The following is a 22,683-nucleotide window of genomic DNA, read 5'->3' as shown; positions in this document are numbered from 1 at the left end:
GTCTTCTTCTTCAGAGGGCTATCGAGTCCAGTGTCATTCTCAGAGAGCCTGTGGCACTGTCAACAAGATGATCAATCTGGGACGGACTAAAGTTAGACCAGGAGTCCTCTGTTATATTGAGACGTGGTATCGAATCAAAAGCAGAAGGAATCGCTTTAAATTTAGCTACAGCACTGTCAGTTAGACATCTGGTGTAGAAACTTTTGACTAACGGAGTACACTCCGGTAGTATAAACTCAAAAGTTATGAGGTTGTGGTCTGACAGAAGAGGATTCTGTGGGAAGACGTTCAAATGCTCAATGTCAACGCCATAAGTAAGAACAAGATCAAGCGTGTGGCCAAAGCTGTGAGTGGGTTTCTGTACTCTGGCAGAAGCCAATCGAGTCCAACAAGGAGATGAATGCAGCACCGAGGCAATCATTATCAACATCCACATGGATATTAAAATCTCCAACAATAATAACTTTATCGGTTTTAAGAACCAAACTTGATATAAATTCTGAGAATTCAGATATAAACTCTGAATATGGACCTGGTGGCCGGTACAGAATCACAAATCGAATTGGCTGTAGTGTTTTCCAGGTTGGATGTGAAAGACTAAGAACAAGGCTTTCAAATGAGGTGTAGTGTAATTTTGGTTGAGGATTAATTAATAGGCTCGATTCAAAGATGGCTGCTACTCCACCTCCTCGACCGGTGCCTCGAGGAACGTGAGCATTAATATGACTTGGAGGAGTCGATTCATTCAGGCAGACATATTCTTCATGGCTCAGCCAGGTTTCAGTTAGGCAACATAAATCAATGTGATTATCTGATATTAAATCATTTAGTAACACAGCTTTAGATGACAGAGATCGAATATTTAGGAGACCACATTTAATAGTCCTGTTTTGTTGCACTGCTGAAATAATGGTGTTAACTTGTATAAGGTTATTGTGTACGACTCCTCTTCTGCTTACTTTTGATTTATTTAATTGAAGTGGCCGTGGGACAGACACAGTCTCTACTCTAAAGTCATGGGTGGGTAACTGCTCGAATGGAAGAGCAGAGAAGGGTGTTAAACTACAACTCTGCTCCCGGTTCCTGATCTGAACCCTGGGTTGTTATAGATTAAGTCCGGTGATCAACTTGGTCATATTCGCAGAAATGAGACGCGCTCCGTCCAACGTGGGATGGATGCCGTCTCTCCTCATCATATCAGGTTTTCCCCAGAAAGTCTTCCAGTTGTCTACGTAGCCCACATTATTCGCTGGGCACCACCTCGACAGCCAGCGGTTGAAAGACGACATTCGGCTATACAATTCGTCTGTCTGCAACTTTGGGAGAGGGCCAGAGAAAATTACGGTGTCCGACAACGTCTTGGCATAAGCACACACCGATTCCACATTAATTTAATACACACACACACACATACACACATACACACACACATACACACACATACACACACACACACATACAAACACACACACACACACACACACACACACACATACACACACACACACACACACACACATACACACACACACACACACATACACACACACACACACACACATACACAACACACACACACACACACATAAACACACACACACACACACACACATACACACACACACACACACACACACACACATACACACACACACACACACACACACACACACACACACACACACACACATACACACACTGCTCATCTCCACTGTGAGTGAGAAGTCGGGATAATGTCCCCTAGACCAGCGGTCCCCAACCTTTTTTGAGCCACGGACCGGTTCAGTGTCAGAAATTATTTTCACGGACCGGCAATATAAATGACGTAATAAATATGACGTCATACAATTATACGAAGGGCATGAAGTGCCAAAACTACAACTCATCATGACGCCGAATGAGTGTGAGCCGTGCGCTTGTTGACCTGCAACGAGCCGCTGATGGAGACGGCGACACAGACGTGTGATTGGTCCGCTGCTCCTAACCGAGTTCTGGTCGCTGTCATTAGAACACAGAGTTGTTGTGTGAAATGTCCCTTAAGGCCACCGTCATTTGCATCTCCAACACATTTTCTTCTAGCTCGGACGGGCTCGATTCACCGGGTGGGTTTGTTTACATGGGTTGCAGGTCTATTCTTTTGCAGTCGGGTCTTTTGTGGTTGGAGTACCGCTCAAACTCTTTGAAAAGCCTCTTCCACCCGGTCAACGTCTGAAACATGTAGAATGTTCCGCTGTTCACTCGCCCACACAGCAGCGACTTTATCGGCCAACTTGAAAACAGTTGTCATTTCCTGAAGTGACAGAATTCATTGAGCAGGTTGAATATGTTTTAAGATTCTTTGTCACTGTGCCGCCAGCAGAGGGTTCGGTGAGACTCGCCTGCAGCGAGAAACCCGAACTTTAAGACTCCTGAACGGCTCAGACACAATTGGATCCGGTCCTTTTTCAAATAAAGATTTTTTCCGACTGATTTAAAAAAAAACTTTATTTACTTTATTTTTTCCGCGGCCCGGTTCCAACCAAGCCGGATGATCGCGGCCCGGGGGTTGGGGACCCCTGCCCTACAGGCTCCTGTAGTTAACGTGTCTGTCTCTCTCTCCACAGTCATGCCCCTTGGAAGCTGACTCTTCATCAGACCTGCAGCCAACTCTCCTCCTCCTCCTCCTCTCTCTCTGTCCACCATGTTCCCCTCTTCTTCTCCTCTCCTCCTCTCCCTCCTCCTCTCCTCCCCCCTCCTCTCTGCCCCGGCTGCTCCTCCCCCTCCCCCCTCCGCGGCGTCGGGCCGGGTGGTGTACCGAGCCTTTGACTCCTCCCTCACTCACCTGACCGTCCACCGGCGGACAGGTGAGGTGTTCGTGGGCGCCGTGAACCGAGTGCTGAAGCTGTCGGCCAATCTGACGGAGCTGAGGAGTCACATGACCGGACCGGTGGAGGACAACGCCAAGTGTTACCCTCCGCCGAGCGTCAGGGCCTGTGCTCACAGGTGTGTCTCCACCTGTCAGCCTCCACCTGTCTGTCTCACCTGTCTGTCTCCACCTGTCTATCTCCACCTGTCTGTCTCACCTGTCTGTCTCCACCTGTCTGTCTCCACCTGTCAGCCTCTACCAGTCTGTCTCACCTGTCAGCCTCCACCAATCTGTCTCACCTGTCTATCTCCACCTGTCTATCTCCACCTGTCTATCTCCACCTGTCTATCTCCACCTGTCTGTCTCCACCTGTCTGTCTCCACCAATCTGTCTCATCTGTCTGTCTCACCTCCCACCTGTCTGTCTCCACCTGTCTGTCTCACCTGTCTGTCTCACCTGTCTGTCTCACCTGTCTCACCTCCCACCTGTCTGTCTCACCTGTCTGTCTCACCTGTCTCACCTCCCACCTGTCTGTCTCCACCTGTCTGTCTCCACCTGTCTGTCTCACCTGTCTCACCTCCCACCTGTCTGTCTCACCTGTCTGTCTCACCTGTCTCACCTCCCACCTGTCTGTCTCACCTGTCTCACCTCCCACCTGTCTCACCTCCCACCTGTCTGTCTCACCTGTCTCACCTCCCACCTGTCTGTCTCACCTGTCTGTCTCACCTGTCTCACCTCCCACCTGTCTGTCTCACCTGTCTGTCTCACCTGTCTCACCTCCCACCTGTCTGTCTCCACCTGTCTGTCTCACCTGTCTCACCTCCCACCTGTCTGTCTCACCTGTCTGTCTCCACCTGTCTGTCTCCACCTGTCTGTCTCATCTGTCTGTCTCACCTGTCTCACCTCCCACCTGTCTGTCTCACCTGTCTGTCTCCACCTGTCTGTCTCCACCTGTCTGTCTCACCTGTCTGTCTCCACCTGTCTATCTCCACCTGTCTATCTCCACCTGTCTATCTCCACCTGTCTGTCTCCACCTGTCTGTCTCCACCAATCTGTCTCATCTGTCTGTCTCACCTCCCACCTGTCTGTCTCCACCTGTCTGTCTCACCTGTCTGTCTCACCTGTCTCACCTCCCACCTGTCTGTCTCACCTGTCTGTCTCACCTGTCTCACCTCCCACCTGTCTGTCTCCACCTGTCTGTCTCACCTGTCTCACCTCCCACCTGTCTCACCTCCCACCTGTCTGTCTCACCTGTCTGTCTCACCTGTCTCACCTCCCACCTGTCTGTCTCACCTGTCTCACCTCCCACCTGTCTGTCTCCACCTGTCTGTCTCACCTGTCTCACCTCCCACCTGTCTGTCTCACCTGTCTGTCTCCACCTGTCTGTCTCCACCTGTCTGTCTCATCTGTCTGTCTCACCTGTCTCACCTCCCACCTGTCTGTCTCACCTGTCTGTCTCCACCTGTCTGTCTCCACCTGTCTGTCTCACCTGTCTGTCTCCACCTGTCTGTCTCACCTGTCTATCTCCACCTGTCTATCTCCACCTGTCTGTCTCACCTGTCTGTCTCCACCTGTCTGTCTCACCTGTCTATCTCCACCTGTCTGTCTCCACCTGTCTGTCTCACCTGTCTGTCTCACCTGTCTATCTCCACCTGTCTATCTCCACCTGTCTGTCTCACCTGTCTGTCTCCACCTGTCTGTCTCCACCTGTCTGTCTCACCTGTCTGTCTCCACCTGTCTGTCTCACCTGTCTCACCTCCCACCTGTCTGTCTCACCTGTCTGTCTCCACCTGTCTGTCTCCACCTGTCTGTCTCATCTGTCTGTCTCACCTGTCTCACCTCCCACCTGTCTGTCTCACCTGTCTGTCTCCACCTGTCTGTCTCACCTGTCTCACCTCCCACCTGTCAGACTGGAGTCCTCGGACAACGTGAACAAGCTCCTGCTGGTGGACTACACGGGGAACCGGCTGGTGGCGTGCGGCTCCATCTGGCAGGGCGTGTGCCAGTTCCTCCGCCTGGAGGACCTCTTCAAACTGGGAGAGCCGCATCACCGCAAAGAGCACTACCTGTCTGGAGCCAGAGAGGCTGATGGGATGGCAGGTGAGCTGGGGGGGTGGAGTCAGGTTCACCTGAACAGGGAGAGCCTGAAGGCTGTTTGATGGACTTAAAACACTTTGAAACCAGCAGTTAGCGAAGTCATTTTAGCTCACGAGCTCAGGTTCGTTCCAGGGGATCCTCTCCAGAGCGTAGTCGGGTCCAGGATGTGTTTATTCGTAGCTTAGCACAAATACTGGAATATAACGAATGATGAGACATTGCGTTACTCATTAGCGTTTAGTTAAGCGTCTTATCGGCTCACGTTGATTACTTTACAACAGCTAATGCTACTTTACCAAAGCTAGCCGGGGCTAAAGGTAATCCCTGGGAGCTAGTCTGTTAGCATGTCTCCGGTCGTACCCACGCGGCTTTCTGAAGCGCGGTTAGCCTAGCTTAGCACAATGCGCGGTAGTTTAGCTCGTAACAGGATTGATTGACAGCTCGTTAGCTGATAATCTGAATCTGACAGGATTTAGATTATTTATACATTTTTCTCCTCTTCCTCCTCCTCCTTTTTCCTCCTCTTCCTCTTTCACCTCTTCCTCTTTCTCCTTCTCCTCCCTCTCATTCTCTTCCTCCTTTCTCCTCCTCCTCCCCCTCCTCCTCCTTCTACTCTTCCTCCTCCTGCTCTTCCTCCTCCTCCTTTCACCTCCTCTTCCTCTTTCAAATCTTCCTCTTCCTCCTTTCTCCTCCTCCCCCCCCTCCTTCTCTTCCTCCTTTCTCTTCCTCTTTCTTCTCTTCCTCCTCCTCCTTTTTCCTCCTCTTCCTCTTTCACCTCTTCCTCTTTCTCCTTCTCCTCCCTCTCATTCTCTTCCTCCTTTCTCCTCCTCCTCCCCCTCCTCCTCCTTCTACTCTTCCTCCTCCTGCTCTTTCTCCTCCTGCTCTTCCTCCTCCTCCTTTCACCTCCTCTTCCTCTTTCAAATCTTCCTCTTCCTCCTTTCTCCTCCTCCCCCCCCTCCTTCTCTTCCTCCTTTCTCCTCCTCTTCCTCTTTCTTCTCTTCCTCCTCCTCCTTCCTCCCCCCTCCTCCTCCTTTCTCCTCCTCCCCCCTCATGCCCCTCCCCCCCCCTCCTTTCTCTTCCTCCTCCTCCTTCCTCCCCCCCCCCCATCTCCTCCTCCTCCTCCTCTCCAGGCGTGGTCGTCGGCGAGGACGACTGGACGGCCGACCCGAGGAGGAAGAGGCCCGTGAAGGGCGGCAGCCGGCTCTTCATCGGCGCCGCCATCGACGGGAAGTCGGAGTACTTCCCGACGATGTCCAGCCGGAAGCTGGTGGCGGACGAGGAGAGCGTGAACATGTTCTCGCTGGTCTACCAGGACGAGTTTGTGTCGTCTCAGATCAAGATCCCGTCGGACACGCTGTCGCTCTACCCGGCCTTCGACATCTACTACGTCTACGGCTTCTCCAGCCGCACCTACGTCTACTTCCTCACGCTGCAGCTGGACACGCAGCTCACGCAGATGGACGCCGGCGGCGAGAAGTTCTTCACCTCCAAGATCGTGAGGATGTGCTCCAACGACACGGAGTTCTACTCCTACGTGGAGTTCCCTCTGGGCTGCACCAAGGACGGCGTGGAGTACCGGCTCGTCCAGGCCGCCTACAAGCAGAAACCGGGGCGCCGCCTGGCCCACGCGCTCGGCCTGTCGGAGGACGACGACGTCCTGTTTGTCGTCTTCTCACAGGTGAGGGGGGGGGAGAGAGAGATGGGGAGAGGCGAGAGAGATCGAGGGAGAGGGAGGGAGAGAGATGGGGGAGAGGGAGAGAAAGAGATGGGGGAGAGAGTGAGAGAGAAAGATGGGGGAGGGGAGAGAAAGAGATGGGGGAGAGGGCGAGAGAAAGATCGAGAGAGAGGGAGGGAGAGAGAGAAAGATGGGGGAGAGGGAGATAGATGGGGGAGGGGGAGAGGGAGAGAAAGAGATGGGGGAGAGAGTGAGAGATCGAGAGGGAGGGAGAGAGAGAGATGGGGAGAGAGAAATGGGGGAGAGGGAGGAGGGAGAGAGAGATGGGGGAGAGGGCGAGAGAGAGATCGAGGGAGAGGGAGGGAGAGAGATGGGGGAGAGAGAGAGAGAAAGATGGGGGAGAGGGAGATAGATGGGGGAGGGGGAGAGGGAGAGAAAGAGATGGGGGAGAGGGCGAGAGAAAGATCGAGGGAGAGGGAGGGAGAGAGATGGGGGAGAGAGAGAGAAAGATGGGGGAGAGGGAGATAGATGGGGGAGGGGGAGAGGGAGAGAAAGAGATGGGGGAGAGAGTGAGAGATCGAGGGAGAGGGAGGGAGAGAGTGAGAGATGGGGGGAGAGAGAAATGGGGGGAGAGGGAGGGAGAGAGAAAGAGATGGGAGGGAGGGAGAGAGAAAGAGATGGGGGAGAGGGAGAGAGATGAGGGCGAGAAAGAGATCAAGGGAGAGGGAGAGAGAGAGAGGAGGGAGCAATAAAGAGAGAGAGACGGGGGGAGGGGGAGATGGGGGAGTGGGAGAGAGAGATGGGGAGAGAGAGATAGATGGGATACTTTCTATATTCTTAAGTTTTGTAGTCACATATTTAAAGTAGTTCTGTTCTCTCTGTGACATCACTTCTTGTCCCTGGCTGACATCACTTCCTGTCCCTGGCTGACATCACTTCCTGTCCCTGGCTGTGCTCCTCAGGGCCAGAAGAACCGGTCCAACCCCCCCAGGGAGACGGTCCTGTGCCTCTTCACGCTGAAGCACATCAACCTGGCCATGAGGGACCGGATCAAGTCCTGTTACCGGGGGGAGGGGCGCCTGTCGTTACCATGGTTACTCAACAAGGAGCTGCCCTGCATCCATACGGTGTGTGTGTGGGGGGGTTGGTGTGTGTGGGTGGGTGTACGTATATATATATATATATATGTATATATATATATGTAGCACATAAGCTCAGCCTTAGAGATAGGGTAAGGAGATCAGGAGGGAGCCGCTACTCCTTCACATCTAAAGGAGTCAGCTGAGGTGGATCAGGCCTCCTGTATATATGTATATATATGTATGTATATGTATATATATATATATGTGTATAAATATACATATACACATATATATATATGTACATATATATGTATATATATATATACATATATATGTACACGTGGACCTCAAACTCAAATCAGCTGATTTCTATTTAAAAGTTTCCACAATGTTGAGGCTTTAACCCACTAATGACAGGGTGTGTGTGTGTGTGTGTGTGTGTGTGTGTGCATGTGCGCACGCTCCTCTCATCAGATATATATATAAAGATGATGTCATCTCTCGTTGACTAACCCCCCTCCTCCTCCTCCACAGCCGAAGCAGATAGGAGATGACTTCTGCGGTCAGGTCCTGAACCAGCCTCTGGGGGGCCTGCGGGTCATCGAGGGGAACCCTCTGTACGAGGACCGGACGGAGGGCATGGGCGCCGTGGCGGCCTACACCTACGGCGAGCACACGGTGGTGTTCGTGGGCACGCGCAGCGGCCAGCTGAGGAAGGTAGGCAGCGCGCCGACCCAAACCCATGAGCAATGTGGGGGCGCTGCGTGTTTTTAAGAATGGCCTCCTGGTGTTTCTCTCCTCTCGCCCATCAGCTTTGTCTGGAAGCGTTGAGGTCAAAGGTCACATGACATGTTGAGAGACTTCAACCAGAGGACTGGTTTCATGTTGACTAGTATTAGTTATAGTATTACTACTACTACTAGTAGGACTACTAGTAGTAGTAGTAATAGTAGTAGTAGTTGTAGAACTGGTAGTAGAGGTGGTAGTAGTTGTAGTTGTAGTAGTAGAGGTGGTAGAGGTGGTAGTAGTTGTAGTAGTAGAGGTGGTAGTAGTTGTAGTTGTAGTAGCAGAGGTAGTAGAGGTGGTAGTAGTTGTAGTAGAGGTAGTAGTAGAGGTGGTAGTAGTTGTAGTAGTAGAGGTGGTAGTAGTTGTAGTAGTAGAGGTGGTAGTAGTTGTAGTAGAGGTGGTAGTAGTTGTAGTAGTAGAGGTAGTAGTAGAGGTGGTAGTAGTTGTAGGAGTAGAGGTAGTAGAGGTGGTAGTAGTTGTAGTAGAGGTGGTAGTAGTTGTAGTAGTAGAGGTAGTAGAGGTGGTAGTAGAAGTAGTTGTAGTAGTAGAGATGGTAGTAGTTGTAGTAGTAGAGGTAGTAGTAGAGGTGGTAGTAGAGGTGGTAGTAGTTGTAGTAGTAGAGGTAGTAGTTGTAGTAGTAGTAGAGGTGGTAGTAGTTGTAATTGTAGTAGTAGAGGTGGTAGTAGTAGTAGAGGTGGTAGTAGTTGTAGTAGTAGAGGTGGTAGTAGTTGTAGTAGTAGAGGTGGTAGTAGTAGTAGTAGTAGAGGTGGTAGTAGTAGTAGTAGTAGTAGTAGAGGTGGTAGTAGTAGTAGTAGTAGAGTAGTAGTAGTAGTAGTAGTAGCAGTAGTAGTAGTAGTAGTAGTAGCAGTAGTAGAGGTGGTAGTAGTAGTAGTAGTAGTGGTAGTAGAGGTGGTAGTAGTAGTAGTAGTAGTAGTAGAGGTGGTAGTAGTAGTAGTAGTTTGGTAGTCCTTGAGCCTGTGTTCTTCTAGGTGTCTTGCAGGTCCTTGAGGTTCTCTTGGTTCCCCTTACGGTTCTCTTGGTTCCCCTTACGGTTCTCTTGGTTCCCCTTGAGGTTCTCTTGATTCCCGTTGAGATTCTCTTGGTTCCAGATATCTTGAGATAGAACCGACCAATCACAGCTCTCGGTGCCTCCGCGTGGTTCAAATCATGAAATATTGTGTTTCTTTGCATATTTTCCCAAAAATAAAAAGATTTTTCTGCATTTTTATTATTTTACATAAAAGAAGAACTCCTCATCGTCCTCTGCCTCCTCCTCCTTCCTTCTCCTTATTTATCTTCCTCCTCCTCCTTCCTTCTAGTCCTTCTCCTCCTCCTCCTCCTCCTAATTCTCCTCTTCCTCCTTCTCCTATTCCTCGTCCTCTTTTTCCATCTCCTTCCTCCTCCTTATTTATCTTCCTCCATCTTCTCCTCCTCCTCCTCCTCTTCCTCGTTCTCTTCCTCCACCTCCTTCCTCCTTATTTATCCTCCTCCTTCTTCCTCCTCCTTGTCCTCTTCCTCGTCCTCCTCCTCCTCCTCCTCCTCTTTGTCCCCTTTCCCATTAGCACAAAGTGAATGAGTGGAGATGAGTCAGCCAATCAGCTGTAGCATTCAGAGGGAACGGAGCCATTATTGGCTAATGAGTCGTCTGGGACAGTAATGTCTGTTTGTAACCGAGCCGCCTGCACCTGCTCCTCTTCCTCCTCCTCTTCCTCCTGCTCCTCCTTCTCCTCCTCTCTCTTTGCCTCCGGCAGCAACCTGGTAAATGAATCTGTTGATTTAGATTCATCTGATGATTGTTGTGAGCTGCAGCTGTTCCTGTGTTGACGAACAGCTGATCAGTGACCTGTTGTTGTTGTTGTTGTTGTGATGTCGCCAGCTGCAGCTGCGTCTCACCTGCAGGAAACTCTTCATCCATGAAATCATCATCTGAACCACACAAAGAAACACAGCAGTGAAGCTTTACGAACTGTCGTCGTCGTTGTTGTTAGTTTGATCTTTCCGACGGTCCTTGAACGCCTCATGGAGCCTAAAATGTAATGTTGTATTCTCATAAAAAAATATCTTCGCTAATAATCAGATGATTTTAATCAGAGTGCTTTACCCCCGTCTTCCTGTTCTGATGGTGGTCGACGTGGAAGGGCTGGTTAACTTGTTAGTTAGTCTTTAACTAATTAACTGCATAGATCCTATCTGCCTGATGGATCATCGAGGTCTGGGTCGTGGAATTCCTGCTACTATCTACGCCACTATCCTGTTGAGACTCCGCCCACTGTTGAGACTCCGCCCACTCCTCTCTACCGCCATCTGCCTGATGGATCGTGGAGGTCTCCATCGTGGAATATGCCTACTATGAACTATTCATACACTCTGTCATATTCATTGAATGTATTTTAACTCTAAATCTGTCCTTCTGGTCACATGACATCTATTGTTCTGTCCATCCTGGAGAGGGATCCTCCTCTGTTGCTCTCCTGAAGGGTTCTTCCTTTTTTTCCACCTGAAGGGTTATTTGGGAGTTTTTCCTGGTCCGATGTGAGGTTTTGGGGCAGGGATGTCTATGTGTACAGATTGTAAAGCACTCCGAGACAAATTTGTAATTTGTGAAATTGGGCTCTCCAAATAAACTGAATTGAATTGAATTGAACTAGTTAGTTAGAGAGTGAACTGGTTAGTTAGAGTCGTTAAGTAGTTGGTTAGAGAGGGAGACACACACGCAGGGAGACACACACATTAGCCAATAAGCATTGATGCTTCATGGTCAGATATTAACTGAGGTAGATTGGTGTGTGATTGGAGGAGGAAGCATAACACACACACACACACACACACACACGTATGCCAACACAGAAACTGTCACGCACATTAAGGACCAGCTGGTGTTGCTGTTTAAATCGTCTGTAAAGTAGATTGAGACGACGTGTGATCTGTTGCTCCTCCTCTAGCGGTGTGTGTGTATCTCTGTGTGTCTCTGTGGTTGTATGTGTGTGTGTCTCTGTGTCTCTGTGTCTGTGTGTGAGAGTGTTTCCAGATGTGTCAGTTTACAACAGATGTGGGATCAGCTTCTGTGATTCTGCTGCTGTGCAAACCGACCGTATATAATTATGATATAACTTCTGTCATTTGAATCTTTCCACTCGTAGTTTTGTTTGAATAGAATTCAGAAAATCCAGTTTCCATGAAATGAGTCACAACCGACATGTAGAGCTGTAACCTAAATAGTATTTTAGTTGTTTGAACCTAACTAGTAGTTTAGTTGTTTGAACCTAACTAGTAGTTTAGTTGTTTAAACCTAACTAGTAGTTTCATTGTTAGCTAACGTAACAGCAGCTAACGTAACAACTGGTGTTGATGGAACATATTAAAGTCCCCGTGACTCGGAACTGTCGCCGTGTGTCGTTGGGAGGAAACGTTGCGGAACGATGTTTTTGAACTGGTGTGTGTGTGTGTGTGTGTGTGTGTGGGTGTGGGTGTGTGTGTGTGTGTGTGGGGGGGGGGGTATTCATCAAGAGAAATGACTTCATCTCTTTGTCTCTCCGTATTGACCGTGTTTTACAGCGAAGACAATAAAGTTTGTCCCAAAGGACACGTTTCAGCAGGACGACACATACACACACACTCACGCACACACACACTCACACACTAGTAAAACTGTGTGGTCTAAATGAAAAGTGAGCGAGTGTGTCTGCTTCCTCTCTTTTATGGATCGTCTACAAAATATTCTATAAAGTGTGTGTGTGTGTGTTTGTGTGTGTAAGAGTGTGTGTGTGTGTGGACACACCCAGTCTAAATCTGAATATGGTTAGACTTCTGAAAAACAACATTTGTACTGTAAGTGCTATTTTTATTTCCCATGATGGTGAAGTCCCCTCTCACTTCAGAGGCGGGAGGGAGAGGAAGAGAAAGGGAGGGAGGAAGAGAAAGGGAGGGAGGGTGGGGAGGAAGGAGAAGAGGGATAATGGGGGAGAAAATGTTGGTGCTATAATCCACTGAGCACCTAAAACTGGGTCAGTGTGTGTGTGTGCGTATGTGCACAATATCTGGGTGTGTGATCTGCCCCCTCATCCCTCCCCTCTGTCTCATTCCGTGTGTGTGTGCGTGTGTGCGTGTGTGTGTGCATGTGTGTGTGTGTCTCACCTGGTTCGGTCCTCACAAGCTCAGAATCCGATCTCTGAAAAAGGGAAATCAATAATTGAACGTTGGCTAATAAAGTTAATTAACGCACTGATGAAGTCACGGAGGCGTTAACGAACTCTTCCTCTTCACTCACTGGTGACAGTCAATCTGATCTGAGATCAGTCTGAAGATCGCAGATCAATTACTGCAAACAATTGTGTGTTCTCCACTGTCAGTTTGAGCTGATCACAGATCAGTCAGAACGGGAACGTCTTATAAATATGTTTTATACTTTGGACTTTATACAATAACTAATTATATCTCTTTAAACTTGATGTTCTAATCGATCTTCCTGTAAAACCAGTTTAAAAACATCGTTCCGCAACGTTTCCTCCCAACGACACACGGAGACAGTTCCGAGTCACGGGGACTTTAATATACATGACTATATATGTTCCATCAACACCAGTTGTTACGTTAGCTGCTGTTATGTTAGCCGCTGTTAAGCTAGCTGCTTTTACATTTGCTGTAATGTTAGCCACTGTTACGTTAGCTGCTGTAGCGTTAGCCGCTGTTACGTAAGTCGCTGTTACGTTAGTTGCTGTTGCGCTAGCCGCTGTTGCGCTAGTCACTGTTACAATAGCCACGCTGTTGGCTGCTGTTACGTTAGCTGCTGTTGCTGTTACGTTAGCTTCTGTTACGTTAGCTGCTGTTGCGCTAGCCGCTGTTGCGCTAGTCACTGTTACAATAGCCACGCTGTTGGCTGCTGTTACGTTAGCTGCTGTTGCTGTTACGCTAGCTGTGGTTACGTTAGCTGCTGTTACGCTAGCTGTGGTTACGTTAGCTGCTGTTGCCAATAGTTTAAGATTCTTTCTGAGGGTTTTTTCCTTTTCTGATAGAACTGAAGTAAACTGAACTGAAGTGGACATCTCACACACACACACACACACACACACACACACACACACACACGGTCAGGCTGTGTGCAGCACCAAACACTTTGTCAATGTGAGCAAGCAGACGATTACTGCTGAGCAAATACAGACTGTCAGCTGGCTCAGACTACACATGCACACACATGCACACGCACACACACATGCACACACACACATACACACACAGAACACACAGTACTCCTCCCTTCTCTTCCCTATATTCCTCTTCCCTTTCTTCCTCCCTTCTCTTCTTCCTCTTCCTTCTCTTCTTCCTCCCTTCTCTTCCTCTTCTTCCTCTCTAACAGCTGCCCTACATATTGAAGGATGGATTCTGTTGCATCACCACACACTGCAGAAAACATGATTCACACACACATACACATACACACACAGACACACACACTCTCACACACACCATTCCTCTCCTTCTCTTCTCTCTATTCCTCTTCCTCTCTCTGTCTCTCTCTCTCTCTCTCCTAGAGCCTCTGTCTCTCTCTCTCTCCTCTCCCTTCTCCTCTGTCCTCCTCTCTCTCCTCTCTCTGTCTGTTCTCCTCTCTCTCTCTCCCTCACCTCGCCTCTCTCTCTCTCCTCTGTCTCTCTCTCTCTCTCGCCTCTGTCCTCTCTCGCTCTCTGTCTCTCTCTATCTCTCTCTCTCTCTCTCTCCTCCCTCTCTCCTTGCCTCTGTCTCTCTCTCTCCTCTCTCCTCCTCGCCTCTGTCTCTCTCTCCCTCACTCTCGCTCTCTCTCTCTCTCTCTCTCTCCCTCGCTCTCTCTCCCTCGCTCTCTGTCTCTCTATCTCTCCCTCGCTCTCTCGCTCTCTGTCTCTCCCTCTCTCTCCCTCGCTCTCTGTCTCTCTCTCTCTCGCTCTCTCTGTCTCTCTCTCCCTCGCTCTCTCTCCCTCGCTCTCTGTCTCTCTCCCTCCTCGCCTCTGTCTCTCCTCTCTCCTCGCCTCTCTCCTCGCTCTCTGTCCTCTGTCTCTCTCTCCCTCTTTACCGCCTCCCTCTGTCTCTCTCTCTCTCTCTCTCTCTCCCTCGCTCTCTGTCTCTCTCTCTCTCCCTCGCTCTCTGTCTCTCTCTCTCTCCCTCTGTCTCTCCCTCTCTCTCCCTCGCTCTCTGTCTCTCTCTCTCCCTCGCTCTCGCTCTCTGTCTCTCCCTCTGTCTCTCTCTCTCCCTCGCCTCTGCTCTCTCTCTCCTCGCTCTGTCTCTCTCTCCTCCTCGCTCTCTGTCTCTCCCTCGCTCTCTCCCTCGCTCTCTCTCTCTCCCTCGCTCTCGCTCTCTGTCTCTCCCTCTCTCTCCCTCGCTCTCTGTCTCTCTCTCTCTCTCCCTCGCTCTCTGTCTCTCTCTCTCTCCCTCGCTCTCGCTCTCTGTCTCTCCCTCTCTCTCCTTCTCTCTTATTCTTACATCCCTTATCTTATTCATGTTCGGGGGTGCTGGAGCCGATCAGCAGGGTTCACCTGGCCAGGTGTCCAGTTAAATATTTCTCTTAATAATAATAATAATAATGATGTATATATTTTTGTTATGCATTATTATATAAATGTCATTATTATATTGTTCTTATAATTATCACTAGACCTGTAACCTGAGTAGAAAGGTCAAAGGTCAGCTCGGTGAGCAGCTCTTATTTTAACGGGACTCTTTGTTGTGAAGCTGCAACAGGAAGGACGGATTACCAAAATAAAAGCCCAGCTGTAAAGAACATGTAATTTTATGAGGTTGTTAAATTGAAAGAATGTGTGTGTGTGTGTGTGTGTGTGTGTGTGTGTGTGAGAGAGAGAGAGAGAGTGTGTGTATGGGGGGATGGGAAGGAACTAATAAGCTTAACTACCCCCCCCCCCCCCCTGGCTGTTTCACCCCTCGCTGCCCTTCCTCTTTCTCCTCTTTCTCCTCTTATTCCTCTTTCCTGAGGCTCTGATGGCTGACTGAACAATGTTTAGAGTCTGGAGGAGGAAGAGAAAGGGGGGAGGATGAGGAGAAGAAGAGGGGGAGGAGGAGAAAAGGGGGAGGGAGGAGGAGAAGAGGGGGAAATGGAGGAGAAGAGAGGAGGAGAGGAGGCGTTAATCCGTGTGCTTCAGTCGTTAATAGTCTGTGACAGTTAGTGGAGCTGCAGTTAACAGAATAATAATAGTACTTAGCAGCTGTGTGTGTGTGTGTGTGTCTGTGTCTGTGTCTGTGTGTGTGTGTGTGTGTTGTGTGTGTGTGCGTGTGTGACACTAATCGGATCAGTTACCACAGTCATTGGTCATAGCCGTCTGTTTGTGTGTGTAGGCTGATAATACCCTTATAACACACACACACACACACACACACACACACACACACAGACACACACACAGGCCTGCAGCCAGCTGCATGAAATTCCACTGTAATGCAATACCTCTGTGTGTGTGTAGCTGTGTATGTGTGTGTGTCTGTTTGTGTGTGAGAACCGTCAGTTGTTGAACTTCCTGTTTGTATGTTCTTACTGTGACAGACACACACAGACACACACACACAGTCACACAGACAGACACACACACACACACACAGTCAGACACACACACACAGACACACACACAGTCAGACACACACACAGACAGACACACACACAGACACACACACAGACACACACACACAGTCACACACACAGTCAGACACACACACACAGTCACACAGACACACACAGACAGACACACCACACACACACACAGTCACACAGACACACACAGTCAGACACACAGACACACACAGCCAGACAGACACACACACACACACACACAGTCACACAGACACACACAGTCAGACACAGACACACACAGCCAGACAGACACACCACACACACACACACAGACACACCCCACACACACACACAGTCACACAGACACACACAGACACACACACACAGTCACACAGACACAGCTTATAAACTGGATAATCAATAACAGCTTAACGAGCTGCTCATTGAATCCATCAGTTGATTGACAGCTGCTGCCCTCTGATCAATACTCTGAAGGTTATTGATCCATCAATAACAGGATCATAATCAATACAAAGTTCCTCTCAGGCTCGTTTCCGGTCACTGTTGTCTTCATTTTCAAAATAAAATACTTTAGTATCAAATTAGAAAACAATTTAATGTAAATATTCATGTTTTAAGAAATAAACATATTATAAATATTAAACTCACATTATTATATTTCTTCAAACCATTCTACTGATCTTTTATACACGTATTGATATATATTAATATATATTCATATATATATATATTTATATGTATTTATAATACGGGTAGATGAAATCCAGCATTCTGATTGGTTGGCAGTGGGTCATGAGGTGTACGTTATTCAGCCATAATGTCCAACAGCTGTTTACATTTATCTGAGCGTTCCATATCAGTTACACATGACTTTAGAGGAGTGGTCAGCCAATAGGATCCTCCTCCTTCTTCTCCTTCTTCTCCTCCTTCCTTCTCTATGTATATATTGCTGGTGTAGCTTAGCTTAGCACACACACTGGAAGTGGAGGGGAACTGTTAGCGCTCTGCTCCATTATTTCTCTTTTTCCACGTTTCAGTAAAAACGACAGATTAAAACTTTTTATGGCTCCGAGTTCTGTCTGCTGCAGTGCCTTACTTTGTGTGTGTGTGTGTGTACTTTGTGTGTGTGTGTACTGTGTGTGTGTGTGTGTGTGGCTCCTCAGCTCTAATTAAGCTCTGCGAGCAGCTAATTAACACACAGAACCACACACTCCTCCTTCATCTTTGTTGTTTTTCTGTATCTTTCCTTCGTTTCCTTCCTTGCTTCCTTTCCTTTCTTGCTTCCTTTTCCGTCTTTCTCTTCTCACTTCGATTACCTTCTTCTCTCTTCCCACTGTGCATGCTTCCTCCTTTCTTCCCTTCATCTCCTTTCCTTCCTTCTTTCCTTCCATCTGTCCTAACTTTTTTCCTTCCTTCCTTCCTTCTGCCTGTTTTCTTTATCCCACCTTCTTCCCTCTTATGTTCTCCTTTCATCTGTTTCCTTCCTCCCTTCTGTCCTCAATGCTCCCCCCCTCCTCTTCCTCCTCCTCTTCCTCTGTGGTGTTTTTCTGGGTCAGACACGAAGAGTAGGTTTGGGGATTCATCACCATCATCATCATCACTCCTCCCCCCTCATCTCCTCACTGAATCATCACATTTTAATCTTCTGTACAATATTATTTTAATTACTCTGTCTGGCCCGACCGATCTTAAAAATACTTAAAAATATTAATAGAATCCTCCATATTTGTGTTAAACATATATATATAATATGTATTTATATTTTTGTATTTCATTCAATTATTTTATGTATATAAATAATAATATAATATTTGTATATACTATTTATGTATATATGTACATATAAATAAATAGTAAATATAAGCAAATAGTATATATATATATATAAATGAATAAATAGTATATATAAAAATAAATAGTATATATATAAATAAATATTATTTAATAGTATATTTATATATAAATAAATGATATATATATATACTATATATATAAATTGTATATATATATAAAATATACATAAATATTATACATATAATATTTATTTATATATATAATGTCATGAACAAAGATGGAGGTCAAACAGGAAGTCAGTCTCTGGTTCTGTGTTCTGTTTTTGTTCTTTCTTCAGATCCTCCATCTTGTTAGCATTCCTCATGAGGCTATTAGCATCGAGCTAACATCTGGCTCCCTGTGTTTCAGATCCGTGTGGATGGGATCACTCCGCCGGCCCAGAATACTTTGCTGTATGAGACGGTGACGGTGGTGGAAGGGAAGCCGATCCTCAGAGATATGGTGTTCAGTCCAGACCACCAGTACATCTACCTGCTGAGTGACAGACAGGTACACACACACACTCACACTCACACACACACACACAGAGACACACACAGAGACACACACACTAAATTCTTCAGATATCATTTAATAGATCGTCTCTTCGGCTATTATATTAATTTATTTTAAATTAATTATTTGGTTTTATGACAAGTCCCACATTAATTGCTTTTCTGTGAGTGTGTGTGTGTGTGTAATGTTCTTTACCCAGAGGCCATTGCAGCAGGGAGACAGTAAACACAGTGGACACTCTGTCCGTCTCCATCTCATTCAGACATTCACACATGAATACACTCATTGTCTAACACACACACACGCACACACACACACACAGTCCTGTCTCCTCTCTGACCTCATTATCGGGGGTTTCTTTAAAGAGACAGTGACGTTTCTTTCTGCCAGACTTCATTCCCAAAACATCTGATTCTGCACTTCACGTCCTCAAACAGTTACAACTTTGAAGACATTGACTTACTGAACGTGTTATTGGACGTGTTATTGGACGTGTTATTGTATGTGTTATTGTACGTGTTATTCAACGTGTGTCCTCAGGTCAGCAGACTCCCGGTGGAGAGCTGTGAGCAGTACAGCAGCTGCTCCGGCTGTCTGGGCTCCGGAGACCCTCACTGTGGATGGTGCGTCCTCTTCAACAAGTAAGGAACCATTCTGAGCCTCTTGAATTTCAAAATAAAAGTCCTGCTCCTCTGTGGAAACAGAACCATCATGAGAGAATCATATATTGTGTATCGTGTGTGTGTGTGTGTTCCCATAAGGCATCATTAATGTTTCCATAAATGGCTCGCACACACACAGTCATCATAATAATTATAATATGAACTAATGTGCATGTAGACACCAGGTATGGGTAGAATAATAAAATAGAAGCGGCATCATATAATGAAAAAGGATGATAGTGACAGTTTCTATTTATTTACAGATGACACATTGTGAGACTCTTAATTTCCTGCCTGCTCCTCTCCGCTCTTCCTCTTCCTCTTCCTCTCGGTCTCTTATGTCCATCTGTTGTTAATTAGAAGTAAATACATCATTACTGTGGAGCTGCATATGTGGAGCTGCTGCTCTCAAACATGGACTATGTGTGTGAACATATATATATATATATATATATAATATGTATTTAAAATAAAGAAGTTTAAAAAAATCATAACACTTGGATGACCTTTGACCCCGTCTAGGTGTTCCAGACAGGAAGCATGTCACAAGTGGGAGGAGCCTCAGCACTTCAACACCCGGCTGGACCAATGTGTCGACATCTCAGTGAACCCGAGTAACATGTCAGTTACATCCCCGGCTACTCAGGTACATGATGATGAAGATGATGGTGGTGATGATGATGGTGATGGTGATGATGATGCAGACTCCTGTCTCACATATAACTGTCTCTCTCTCCAGTTGACCATCTGGGTGCAGAACGTCCCGGCGCTCTTAGGGGGCGTGTCCTGTGTGTTTGAGGACCTGAGTGAGACCTCCGGAGACGTCCAGGCCAAAGGTCACGTGACCTGTATGTCTCCATCACTGAGGGAGCTGCCGACACACACACACTCCTACGGTGAGACACGCACACACACGCACACACACACACACACTACTACGGTGAGACGCACACACACACACTCCTACGGTGAGACACGCACACACACGCACACACACACCTACGGTGAGACGCACACACACACACTCCTACGGTGAGACACACACACGCACACACATACACACACATACACACACACTCCTACGGTGAGACACGCACACACACACACACACACACACACACACACTCCTACGGTGAGACACGCACACACGCACACACACACACACACTCCTACGGTGAGACACACACACGCACACACATACACACACATACACACACACTCCTACGGTGAGACACGCAAACACACGCACACACACACACACACTCCTACGGTGAGACACGCACACACACACGCACACACACACACACACTCCTACGGTGAGACACGCACACACACACGCACACACACACACACATCTACGGTGAGACACACCTGCACCGTCTCACACACACACTCCTACGATGAGACACGCACACAAGCACGCACACACAGATACACACACACACACACACTCCTACGGTGAGATGCATACGCACACACACACAGAGTCTCACATACACACTGTCTCACACACACACACTCCTACTGTGAGACACACCTACACCGTCTCACACACACACACACACACATTTCCACGGTGAGACACGCCCCCTCCCTGTCGTGGCGTCATGTGATCATCACGTTGTGTTTCAGGGGAGAAGCGAGTCGTCCAGCTCAGTCTTCGCTCCACTGAGACGGGACTTCAGTTCATCAGCACCGACTTCCTGTTCTACAACTGCTCTGTGCTCGACTCGTAAGTCTGATTCTCTCCTGCGCGCTCTCCTCTTCCCTTGTGTCCTTTCCTCTCCTTGTTTCCTCTCCCCTCGGGGTAGAAGATTTACGTGGGGAACATAATCTGTGGAGCGGGCTCACTGGTTACCACGGTAACAGCAGCTCTGGGGCCCCATTTCACGTCCGCGGCTCGACCGAGTCGATCAGATGTCCTCTCATCCCGCTGAAATGAACGAGATGATCGACATCGGTTTCTCAAACTGCCCGGTCACTGTGACCCAGACGTCAGTCCGCAGGACGATGCTCGTTTACGTCCGACGTCCAAAGGGCAACGCGTCGATCACAGAAACCACGATGACATAATGGCACAAAGTCAAATAAACTGAACTCTGTTCTCCGCTGGCGAGCCGGAGACGATCGTGAAGGAAAACGATGAGTTCCAGATCATAATCATGAACGTCCAACACCGCTGTCATTCAATTAATTCACTTCCTTTGCGCCGTAAGGGGGCGTGGCTTATCTCCATGGAAACAGTTATACACCACGGAAGAACTAACCACTAGTTCTGCTGTATCCTTGTTGTGGAACACGCACACACAAACACACACGCAGACACACACACACACACACAGACACACAGACACAGACGAGGCAGAAGAAAGGATAAAGTAATACCCCCCCCCCCCCCCTCTCCCCAGGTGTACTTCCTGTGTCAGCAGTGTGTTTCCGTGTCATTGGTGTAAATATCGTCACATCTGCACCAACAACCTGCATGACTGTTCATTCCAGGAGGGACGGGTCAGCACCATGGAGGTACACACACACACACACACACAGACATACACACAGACACACACACACACAGACATACACACAGACACACACACACACACTCAGACATACACACACACACACACTCAGACATACACACAGACACACACACACACACCGTCACACACACACAAACACACAGACACACAGACACACACACACACCGTCACACACACACAAACACACACACACACAGACATACACACAGACACACAGAGACAAACACACTATCACACACACACATACACACACCCACCCTCTCACACACACATACCGTCTAACACACACACGTACACACACGCACACACACACATATACACACAGACACACACCGTCACACACACACACTGCCACACGGTCTCCACATGTCGCCGCTGGCGTCCGCTGTGCTCTCGTCCACTTCCTGTGGAGCTAATCGACTTCCTGTCAGTCACAAGGCAATTAATTACCGTGGCGACGCTCATTAATAAAGGTTTCACCCCACTGAGAGTGTGTGTGTGTCTGTGTGTCTCTGTGTATGTGTGTGTGTGTGTCTTTGTGTGTGTGTCTGTTTGTGTGTGTTCTAAAAGATCTACATTGAGATTATATTTCCCAATAATCAATATCTTTAACTTCATTGATTCGTAAAATGATTTCTTCAAACGCTCGTTAATAATTTAATAAACTCAAACTGCCGGTTCTCAAAGTGATTGACAGGTCAGTTAATGAAAGGGTTATTAATAATTAATAAATCCACATTTAAAACTTCCCTGATCAATAATTGATCCCATTAACTGATCAAAGGTCTGCATGCTCCACTTCTACGATGACATCATCCTTTATGTTGTTTATCTCCCTCACATCTGTGTTTATGTTCATGGAGCAACACGGCTGCTGTTTTAACAAATAAACAAGAAACAAACAACAACAAAGTAAATGTAGAAAAAAAAGAATCAAATGAAGCTTAATTTAAACATTTATAGATATACTTCTAAATAATTGACATATTTCATTATCAACGAGTGATATTTATTATATATATTTATATTATTTACTTATTTTATTTTACTTATTCAGTCCATATTTCTATTTTTAGCAATATG

At 47.6% G+C, this 22,683-nt stretch overlaps 1 protein-coding gene across 4 annotated transcripts in view; it reads left to right on the top strand.

Annotated features, from left to right (window-relative positions):
* plxna3 (plexin A3) overlaps positions 1–22,683 on the top strand; it is a 58,491-nt gene that overhangs the window by 16,638 nt on the left and 19,170 nt on the right. For all 4 annotated transcript variants that reach the window (XM_056422172.1, XM_056422170.1, XM_056422171.1 and 1 more), the window contains exons 2-12: positions 2,604–2,982; positions 4,755–4,945; positions 6,073–6,620; positions 7,580–7,744; positions 8,234–8,416; positions 18,252–18,392; positions 18,939–19,039; positions 19,583–19,706; positions 19,800–19,956; positions 20,693–20,792; positions 21,469–21,583. In XM_056422172.1, coding sequence (XP_056278147.1) covers positions 2,681–2,982; positions 4,755–4,945; positions 6,073–6,620; positions 7,580–7,744; positions 8,234–8,416; positions 18,252–18,392; positions 18,939–19,039; positions 19,583–19,706; positions 19,800–19,956; positions 20,693–20,792; positions 21,469–21,583 — 2,127 coding nt within the window. In that variant the 5' untranslated portion in view covers positions 2,604–2,680. The remainder of the gene's footprint in view (positions 1–2,603; positions 2,983–4,754; positions 4,946–6,072; positions 6,621–7,579; positions 7,745–8,233; positions 8,417–18,251; positions 18,393–18,938; positions 19,040–19,582; positions 19,707–19,799; positions 19,957–20,692; positions 20,793–21,468; positions 21,584–22,683) is intronic.

This window comes from Pseudoliparis swirei, chromosome 9 (genome assembly GCF_029220125.1).
Source record: "Pseudoliparis swirei isolate HS2019 ecotype Mariana Trench chromosome 9, NWPU_hadal_v1, whole genome shotgun sequence".
Taxonomy (NCBI): domain Eukaryota; kingdom Metazoa; phylum Chordata; class Actinopteri; order Perciformes; family Liparidae; genus Pseudoliparis; species Pseudoliparis swirei.
Note: the sequence above shows the minus strand (reverse complement) of the source record. Positions and strands in the feature narration are given on the sequence as shown.